Below are 10,367 nucleotides of genomic sequence, written 5' to 3'. Positions count from 1 at the left end.
GGGGTGTTGTGCCTCGGGCGGCAGCTGCCAAAGTTGAGGGCAGTCGAAGCTGCTAGACTGCAGTGCTGAGAACATGCCAGCAGATGGCAGTGTGGCTCCATGCAAGAGGCTTCCTCTCCGCCATCTCCAGCCATTGCGACCCTGAGAAATTCCTAAGATGTCGACGAGAGCTTGTCTGGAACAGGAGCCCTAGATTTTAGTGAAAACAAATCTTATATTTTTGGTGCTGCTCACGCTGAGTTGGAAGCCTCGTTGGGAAACGAACAAGGCGTGGAATGTTGCCAGACCCTCACCGTTTGCCCTTTCGCGGCCCATCCCGAAGGCCCAGAGCTTCGAGGCTGCAGCTGCGTGCGCGGGTTGGGTCACTGTCCTCAAACTGGGACAGGCCTCAGGGCAGCAAGGCGAGCAGGAACGCCAGCTGACCGGCGGGCCGACGCAGGGACGAATGTCTACAGCCCTCGGACTTGGTGATCGCTCAGAGGGTGTGCAAAGGGCGTGCGGAGGGCGCACACGGTGGCCGGGGATCCCTCCATGGCCCTAGAGGCCCCTGAAACCTGCGAATGGTTCAGGGCCTGATGAGCAAGCACCCAAGAGAGAACCAGGACCCTGTGATTCGGCCGGCTTGAATATTAGACAAAATTAGGCGGGTAAAAATTGGGCATAAAGGCATACTTGGTGACTATATAGTCTAAGTCTATCGGCCACGTTGGCTGGGATAGGGCATTCCGGGGAACAGATCAGGAACTGCTTTGGTTATCACCATAAAAGAAAATGGTTTAATATAATTTTCACACTCTAACTCCTGAATTGGCGCTTAAGGTAGTGAGGCCGACTTTACTTTCTCTGGTGGCTCTCTTCTTTCCGCTGTAGAGGTACCGAGGCTACTCTGGCATCCCTCGCTCAGGAAGCCAGAAGACAGGGAGACCAATTCAGGCCCAAGCTATTCCCAACCCAGGCGGGGACCAAGCTCCAGAGCGGTCCGCAGAGACAACCCCGGACCCTGGTGTGAGAATCAGCCACGGGTGTAGAATGGTTTGGGGGGAGAAAGCAAAAGCAAACAGAATCCTCCCAACACCTGGGAGTTCTGTGAATGCGCCGCACGGTGCATTTATGTGGATCTGAATAGTCTCCCCCAAGCCCACAAAATGTTTACGACCCGCATCTCTGCGCTGTACAAGTAGTAAAACTGAAGAGTGGATTTGGGCTGATGTCTGTCCCTGATATCTCCGTGTCTCTCTCCCTCACGCGCTCTCTCTGCGTCTCTCTCTTTCTCATACGTTGGTATTACAGACACACTCTTTCGTTATATTTCTGTATATAAAACAATATTTCAGGGCATCTGACTGTACAAAGGGTTTTATAGCTTCCCTGAGAGTCACCCATGGCCGCACATCCAAGACGCAGATACAAAGCTCGATTTATGTACCACAAATAAACGGTGAAGTGGCAGATCGGTGGACGCTGAAAGCTCGACTTAATGTAACCACAAATAAAAGAAGTCGCAGATTGGTGGTGACCACGTCTCTCCACTGATCACAGAGGCCCCAAGGTAGGTGCAGGCTGCCCAGGGGCTCGGAGGGCTCATAGACTGCCTGGTCGGGCCTCCCTTGCCCTTGGCATGCTGGTGGCTGGGAGGCTGCTTGTCTTCTCGGCAGCCTGGGAGTGGTTTCTCCCGAAGTGTGCCTTCGCCCAGGCAAGACCCCGCGTTGGCCCGAGTTCTTTTGCTGACGTTGGGAAAGGGTTTTTCTCTGTAGCCAGGCCAGGCAACGTTCACTGGGTGGAGAATGGTCCCGCAGCTCGCCGAGGTGCGCGGGTGGAAACAGAGAAGCAAATCGTCCGCCACCAGAATCTCTGGCAGGCTGTTCGCCGCCTGGAGCTGGGTTTACATCCCAATTGGATTTAAATATTGAAGACTATCTGGGAACCAGAAGCAGGGGAAACCCTCTCTGCCTGTAGTAGAAAGCTAGCTCCATGAAAACCCTGGGAAATATCTAAAGGTAGCTCAGCTGATTAGCAACCCGCCTGCTTGCGCCTGCTTCGGGCCGAGCATCAACGAGTTTCTCTGAATACCACATATTTCAGTGCATTCGTGACTGTTCAGTCAAATAACTTGGGGGCCAATGGCTTGAGAATACTCAATTAAAGAGCCCTTATTGAAAGCTTGGTTTTGTCAGGCCTTGTCATTTTAAAGTCGGGACTACCGAAGGCAAGAGAGGACAGACAAGCCCAGAAACGAAAGGGAGGCTTTGGTGCCTTCAAAAATAATCTCGATTAACTAACGTGTTTCTGGAAGGGTTGAAGCCCTGCAGAGAGTATCGGGTCCTCCTTGGCAGCGGCAGAGGGGCAGTGCGTCTGGCCCGAAGCGCTTGGACACCCGCCGGACAAAATCCCGGCAGAGATGAGACCACTGCAAGGGCGCCCAGCCCTCCCTTTTGGGAGAAGTGCATTCCTTCCCGCGCTGCCCGAAATCGTTCCCCACTCAGGCTGTTGGATTGTCTGGCTCTGGGCAGGTTCTACTTTAAACGCCATCGCTGTCAGCCAGGCCAGCCGCCTGAGTCTAGACAGACGGCGGCGGGACCATAGTCTTTTCTCTTTGCATTTTGCTCTGTGTCACCCGAGGAAAAATTTATTAGTCTAAAGCTGTCTAATTCTGCCCCTTTGATCTGGCCTTGTTTGCTTCATCTTCCTTCAACTTTCCTAAGTTTTTATATCCTTTTATATCGACAGAAGACGATGCTATTTGGATTATTTGTTTTTTCTTCCCATCTTACTCCTGCATTCTCCATCCAAGATAACATTATCCTGATCTGTCATAAAGAGCATCACCGGATACTGCCCCCCGCCAGGGCTCCACTATCTCCAAGGGAGACTGCCCAGCACCCACCTACCCCAGTAGCCCCTTCCTCCCCATGCAAAAACCTAGGCCGTTCACCACAGAAGAAGCTGGGGCTCCGGTAGCATTCAGATTTGAACCCTCCCTCTACCTTTTGTGCTCTGGAGACCCCCTGAGAGAGTGCGGTAAATAAGGGTGGCTGAACCCTCTGGAAGTGATGGGAAGTGCTTTGTACACAAGGAAACAAACTCTATAATTTAGAGAATTTCCGGGGCAATTCCATTGTGAAATCAGGTTTATGGTGAGCAATCGAGCTGGGCAGTAAAAGATGGCTGGGCTTCCACTGAGGCCTGGGCAGTTTATGAGGCGATTAGGGGAATGGTTCTCCCTACCATCCTGCACAGAGCAGTGGGTGGCAGGGACTTCAGCTGGTCCAACTTTGTGCAAGGGTCCAAGGCCTGGGAAGGTAGGAGTTGGAGGCCTGGGTGGGAAGGAGTGAGACTACTGGGCCCTAAGCTCTCTGCAAGTGGTACTTGGAAAGGTGATGCCTCCAGAGCTGAGTGGCCTTTGGGGAGGAGCCCCCACGGAAATGGGAGTCCACTGTGGGAACCAGGGCCTCCTCTCTATTCTCCAAATGGGCTCCAAAGTGTATATATTCCCAGGCACCCAGTCCCACAAGGTGGAGGTCTAGGGGTAGCTGGGGTGAAGGATGCCAAAAACCATGGCTAGGGAGTGCCTCAAAAGTGCATCCTGGGGTTCCTCAGAGTTGGGGGAAAGAGACCTGGCTCACTTGAGCCAGAGAGAACCAGGGTTGTGGGAAGGACAAAGCACGTTCATCCATTTATCCAGCTGCCCTAGACCAGCCAGGTGCCCAGGAGTCAAGAACACAGCCTTCAGCTCCATAGTGTCCAGGAGGAGGGAGGAAAACCCCATGTTAATAAATCTGTTGGCAAATGAGGCTCATTAATAGATAAATATTTCACTGCTTCCTTTAGGGCGGATGAATAGTGTGCCACCGATTAAGGAAAGGAAGCTTGGAGACTGTTGACTTTATTTGAACCACATGGTTCCAGTTTGCGGTGGCATTCTCGCTGCAGCTCAAGTGACGCTGCGCCCGCCTCGTCTGAATCAGAGTTTAAGTCAGGCCTTTCGCCCACTGGGCCTGAATGAGGGGAGAAGTGGGCAAATAGCTGAGATCTGCCCACAAGGCCATCGTGGGGTAGGCGGATTCGAGCTGTGCAGCGGCTGGGTAAGGAGACGGGAAAGGGACAGGGGAGTCTACAGCTTGGTCTGAGGTTCACTAACAGGCATGAGGACGCTGCTCTGACCGGCTCTGCTCAGTGGCCATAGGCCTCAGCGCCTGAGTTGGCTGCCAGATGGGCGCTCCGGTGAAGCCTTCGGGCTCCTTTTCCGCGGGGCACAGTAGCCCGGCTGGAGGCTGGCAGATTCATCGGCCGCATATTTGAGCCTCTTCCCCTTCCATTCTAGGCAGCCGCGGGCCCAGCGGAGCGAGACCACCTGTGAGGGCTGCTGAGATTGGCGGAGGCGGTCATGTGGGCGATCACGTGCTGCGGCGAGCTCCGTCCAAAAGAAAATGGGGTTTGGTGTAAATCTGGGGGTGTAATGTTATCATATATCAAGCTACCTCGTAAAACCGACACTGAAAGCTGCCGGACAACAAATCACAGGTCAAAATTATGAGTTCTTCGTATTATGTGAACGCGCTTTTTAGCAAATATACGGCGGGGGCTTCTCTGTTCCAAAATGCCGAGCCGACTTCTTGCTCCTTTGCGCCCAACTCGCAGAGAAGCGGCTACGGGGCGGGCACTGGCGCCTTCGCCTCGACCGTACCGGGCTTGTACAATGTCAACAGCCCCCTTTATCAGAGCCCTTTTGCGTCTGGCTACGGCCTGGGTGCCGACGCCTACGGCAACCTGCCCTGCGCCTCCTACGACCAAAACATCCCCGGGCTTTGCGGTGACCTCGCCAAAGGCGCCTGCGACAAGGCGGACGAGGGCACGCTACACGGCCCTGCCGAGGCCAATTTCCGCATCTACCCTTGGATGCGGTCTTCAGGTAGGCGCTTCCGCTAGACGGGCCGGGCGGGTTGGCGGACCGGGAGCGGGGAGCGCCGGCGCTTGAGGGCGCGGGTCGCGGGGCCAGCGGAACCAGGCAGCTGCGAGCGAGCCGGCAGCCCCAGTGACTCCCGGCGGCGCAGCCTTTCTGGTTTTAATTAGAGCCAGGGCGCCATTGCGTGGAGCTCATAGCATTGTATGTAAATGAGGCTCATAAAACTTTTTATGGCCCAATTAATGGGTTCGATCCTCGTAAATTTATTTAACTTCATTTGCCTTGGAATTTTAACATTAAGTTCTCTCTTCATCTCCTGTCTGCCCCCTCTGTCTCTCTCCCTCCCTTTCTTCTCTCTCCTCCTCCTCTTATTTCTTTTTTGCTCAGCTTTTCTACCTTAAAAACTGAGAGACCAAGCCCTCTAGGGCCCCGAAACTACCCCTGTGCCAGGGGCCATTTCAAGAGGGAGACTGGGAGGGTCCGACTGCCTTAGGAAGGTCTAAAGAACAGGGGCGCAGGCTGTTTGCCCACTTGCCTAGTAAAGCAAGGAAACGGTGGGGCTCGCTTTTGAATGGCAAAAGTGCAGCATCTCCCATTTGTATTTACAATTTGCCTTTGTCAGGGGGAAGCAGGACATTGTGGAAGCTTAGCCGGCTGGAAAGGGCGATTGTAAAGTTGGGATTCTGCACCTTTGCTCAATACCGAGCTGCCTGTGTCTGGCACTGTACTTGGGGTATCCCTCTAACATTTCCCCTCCTCCCCCAGCTCAGTTTCAGGGCACCAGGAGAGAGGGGGATGAGTGCCTGGGACTACCCGGGAGAAAGGTCAGGCGCTGAAGCAGTAACCTGGTTAATGCCTTGTCCTGTCTGCGTGTTTCTCCATGTGTCTGTGTGTCTACATGTCTCCTCTCAGGACCTGACAGGAAGCGGGGACGCCAGACCTATACGCGCTACCAGACGCTGGAGCTGGAGAAGGAGTTCCACTTCAACCGCTACCTGACGCGGCGCCGCCGCATCGAGATCGCCCATGCGCTCTGCCTCACCGAGCGCCAGATCAAGATCTGGTTCCAGAACCGCCGCATGAAGTGGAAGAAAGAACATAAAGAAGAGGGTCCGGCTGCCCCCGAGGGTCCCGTGCCCTCTGCTACTGCCGCTGCTACCGACAAGGCTGACGATGAGGACAACGAAGAGGAGGACGACGAGGAGGAAGAATGAGGGGCCTAGCTGGGGACCCTCATTACACCGGACAGTCAGAAAAGCGTCTTTAAGAGACTCATTGGTTTTATTTACAAATGTGGGAGAAATAAAAAGAAAATGTAAAAAGAAAAAAAAAAACCCACCCTAGTTCCCAACCTGCACTCCACCCCACTCCAGCTCCCAACATTTTTGGGCTGAGTGGCTACCAAGACTGGGTCGCCTTGGTGATTTCCTCTGCTTCTGAGGATCCCAACAGACACCCCCAATCCCAGGTCAGCCAGCCCTTCACTGGCGTGGCCAAAATACTACCTAGCACAGGCCTCAGCGAGAGGCACCCCAAACTACCTATGGGCCAAGCCCCTGAGGGCCTTCAATCCCAGGAAGCCTGGACGTGTCCCTACACTGGCAGATACCCAGCACCACCCACTATGCCCTAAAGAACATGACTCTCAGTACTACCTACTCCCCCCAAACTACCTATTTTGTGCTGGCTGGCTTGCCTGCTACCTAGTGCCAGCCCCTCACAGGCCAGGCTTCTGCTGCTTATAGTGGACAGCCTTTGGAGTCCTTGAGGCTACTCTGAGAATGCGCTTGGGTCCAGGGACCAGGGCATTGGCTTCTATTTAAATTGAAAAATAATATATTTATTCCAAAGCATTCTAAGTGCTGCAACATAGAATCCCTCCTTCTCTGGCTTGGCACCCGAGGTTCAGGACTATCACCCTCCACTTCTGGAGGGGAGCGTTCCTGAGCTAGCTGCATACCTCTGGGTTCGCTTCTGCTTAGTAGGACTATGGAGATGGTCCCAGCTTTGCTGTCATCTCCTCTGGCCCCAGTGTCCTACTGTTCCGCTATATCAAATATGTACACCCTGTCTTTCCTACAATAGCAAATACTGTATATTTGAACAAGATTTTTTTTTCATTTCTATAGTATTGGAGTTCATTTGTAAGGCAATGTCTTGACTCAGAAGAATGTGTTAACGGGGTGACTTTGTAGCATGGTGTGTTGTCTTGAGCTAACTCTGTAGTGGGTGGGGAGGTCTAATGCCTTCCTCAGTGCCCTTCATCTCCTGTGTTGTCTTGTGTCCCCCCTCAACTCCACCCTGGGGATCAGGGAAGGCAAGCCTCCCCGCCCAGCTAACCGTGTTTTATGTAACAGAAAAATAAAGATGCTTGGTGACAAAGAAAAGCATGGATTGCTTTATCTGGAAGGGTCTGGGGAAAGGAGTGTGAGCAGCATGGCTGGAGGGCAAGCCCTGGCTATATCTGTAAGCACAAAGTGGCCATCAGGAAGCAAAAATGGAAATGACTATCCTTGGGTCCAAGCACTGGAAGCTCATATACTGGTGTATATGTGTCATGTCTTTTTATGTATTTTTATGTGTGGAATTGTACTGGTATGTGACTATTTTTTGTATGTATGTATTTCTGGGTATGACTGTGTGGGTTTTTATTTAATTCCATAATCGTGTATGTTTCTGTGTGTCCATAATTGTATGTGTGCCTTTCTCTGTGTAGACACTTTTTGTCTGGTTTTTGTGTTTGCACAAGCATTTTCTAGATGTATCTTCTGGTAGATACATCATATTCTATGAACCTCCCTAAAAACTTCCATAAATGTCATGTGAAAATTCCAAATGCATCCCTCTTTCCTCTAGGCTGTGGAGTGATCTTGCTACTAATTCTGGATTCTGCATAAGCCCCGAACCTGGCCCTAAGCTAGGAAATGGGATTTAAGGCCTCTGCCGCAACCCCCCAACTCCCAGGGCTAGGGCCCCAGCACTACCGCAAAGGGGTGAGGGGAGGGGCAGGGCGGTAGACCCCCGGCTGGGCTGCGCAACCTCGGCAGGGGTCTCTGGGTGCGGGAAGGGGCGAGGTGCTAGAGGCGCTGGGTAGCAGCTCAGCGCATCCTGAGCTTAGGCCGGCAAGACCCAGACTCCACTCTCCAGCCTGAGTTGGCCCCTCTTCTTAAGGCTCTTTTAATAAAAGGCCCAAAAGGGTCTGTAAAACCTGCGGCCCCAAATCGGGGCGGCCTCCGAGGTAAGATGGCGCCGGTGTAAGAGCTGCCTCCTCTCAGTGATGGGGAAAGGGTCATAAATCCGTTGTTGTTTATGAAAATTTACAACTTTGCAATACAACTTTATGAGTTGTTCGGCCCTTCCATTGGCCGCTGTCGGTCATGTGGATGGGAACCGTGAACATGAACTTTTTTATAATTTCCCTTGCGAGAATAGAGCCGCATTCTTTTGCTCCGCTCTGTCCTGCCTGCTTCGGAGCTCTGCCTTCCAGCCCGGCTCAGCTGCGCTTTGTCCGGCGATGGCGAACGAGGGGAAGCCCCGGCCAGGCCAGGCCTGGCGGCTCCCGCTGGAGGTGGGGCGCGCCCAATTCCCGGCGCCGAGGCGGCAGCTTTGCAAGTCGGCACCTGGCTAATTTCCTGCGTCCTCTGGCACCAGGAAGGAGGACAATTCGTCTCCCGGGCTGCCCAAGAGACAGCTGTCAGAGGAGAAGGAGCTTCTGGGAGTCGGCATCTGAAGGTGAGACATTTAGGGAGGAGACAGGAGCTAAGGTGGTGAGGTGACAGCCGGCTGCGGGAGCGGTGGGAGAGGGTACGGGGTGTCTTTGAAGAGGGGCATAGCTACTGTCATCCATATTCACTCATTCACACTTGTTCCTATCCTCATCTACTACAGCCCAAGTACCCCCCCCCACCCCCAACACACACACACACACCACTCTTTCTCTCTCTCTCCTATTCCTGGAGCACCGTGGCAGTTAAATGCCTGCCTTCTTTCCGTGACACAGCGCCCTGGCACAGGGCAGCATCTCTTGGATCCCCCCCCCCCACCTTCCCTAAAGACCCCGGGAATCCCTAAAAAGAAGTGACCTTGTACTCCGGGTTCCCCACTAGTCTTTTGGGTTTGCATTTTAATTTTTTTAATTCATGGCCCAAGTGGTTTGACTAAATGCCCCAACAGGAGACAATTCCCGACCTGGGAATGTGGGAAGAGGTGAGGACAAAGTGCGTTAATCCATAGGCGTTTTATTAACATCAGCAAACACCTCTATTCCGTGGGAATTGGTTTTGGGAAGAGACAGGTAGAACCGGGAAAAACAAAAACTTACTAATTCAGCCAAGGGTCTCTGCTGCTGATCGCTTGCTTCCTTTCGCAGAGTTCTTGGATGAGAGAGGTGTCCGATGCGTTGAGAGAGGGACTAGGTGCGTGGTTGAAATTCTGTGTTGGAGGAGAGGATGGGGTTAATTGGCTGGGTGTTATTGGCGGGAAGTTTCCGTGTAAAAGACGTTGTGGCCATTTTAGCGCGGTGGCAGGGGCCCGCAGCTAAGCTTGAAGAAAGGACTCAAACCGAGTCTAGGCGATAGGGGGACCGCCTCCCAACCCATCTCGGAACTGCAGACTGGCGATCGCATTCCCCACCTCCCGCGAAGGGGGACAGGACTGTGGAGCTGCCTGGGAGAAGGCATGAAGGGTGCAGCTGGCAGTGGCTTTGCATAGCATGATGGCACAAACTGTAGCTTGGCCTAGGTGCTCATTGACCAGATTTGCCCTGGAAACTGCTGGGACAGAGACAAGAAAAGATCCCAGGTTTGGGGCTCGAGTACTGTTTGGATGTTTTGTTTGTTTGTTGTGTTATGATCATTGTTTCCTATCTTGAGGTATTATTTTGGTAGGCATTAGATATTTAAGAAGGGGCTGTGGATGTTTGGGACTTTCATCAGTGCCCTGGGTGCGCTTTGGGCTGATAAAGCGGCGCATTTGCATCCTAGGGCCGCTGGCTTCCAGACTGCAGCTGCCGCGGGCAGATTATTTATTGCGGCCGTGCAGGGCGCTCGCTGCTGCCACGCTGTGGCCATTGCGGGGACCGGCGCCAGCCGCAGCTCGCTTCTTGCTGCCTGGCGCGACTGCTGTATTGGTCCCTCAGAGATTTACCAGCAGGCAGGGGAGAGGGGGACAAAAGGGGACCTGGGGGGCGGTCTCCTAGGGCCTATTTGGCCAGGAATCTCCCCGCCTCGGCCACCCCTGACAGGAGCTGGAAGCCGGAATAGACACGGGTCCTCCCCCAACCCCCATCCCAGCACCATGGAGACTGGTTGCACAGGCCGCCTGGCACGTCATGGCTGCTTCTGTCCAAACTGAGCGTCCCAAGACGCCTTGGGGGCACATGCTGGTTCGGGGAATGCTCTGGCTTTGGGATTCTGAAATCGGAGAGACCACTTGTAGTCCCGAGGCCTGCAGGCCTGGCTGGCCC

The 10,367-nt window shown here is 53.6% G+C and overlaps 1 protein-coding gene across 1 annotated transcript; it reads left to right on the top strand.

Annotated features, from left to right (window-relative positions):
* Positions 1–4,396: 4,396 nt before the first annotated feature.
* On the top strand, positions 4,397–7,286 carry HOXA7 (homeobox A7). The gene is made up of 2 exons (XM_003788527.2): positions 4,397–4,909; positions 5,816–7,286. Exons 1-2 carry the CDS (start codon positions 4,531–4,533, stop codon positions 6,115–6,117), a joined length of 681 nt encoding a protein of 226 aa, XP_003788575.1. The 5' UTR covers positions 4,397–4,530; the 3' UTR covers positions 6,118–7,286.
* The last annotated feature ends 3,081 nt before the right edge of the window (positions 7,287–10,367 follow it).

The sequence above is a fragment of the Otolemur garnettii genome, unplaced genomic scaffold, assembly GCF_000181295.1.
Source record: "Otolemur garnettii isolate 467f Iridium unplaced genomic scaffold, OtoGar3 scaffold00028, whole genome shotgun sequence".
NCBI lineage: Eukaryota > Metazoa > Chordata > Mammalia > Primates > Galagidae > Otolemur > Otolemur garnettii.
The sequence above is the reverse complement of the archived record's forward strand: the minus strand, read 5'-3'. Positions and strand labels throughout refer to the sequence as shown.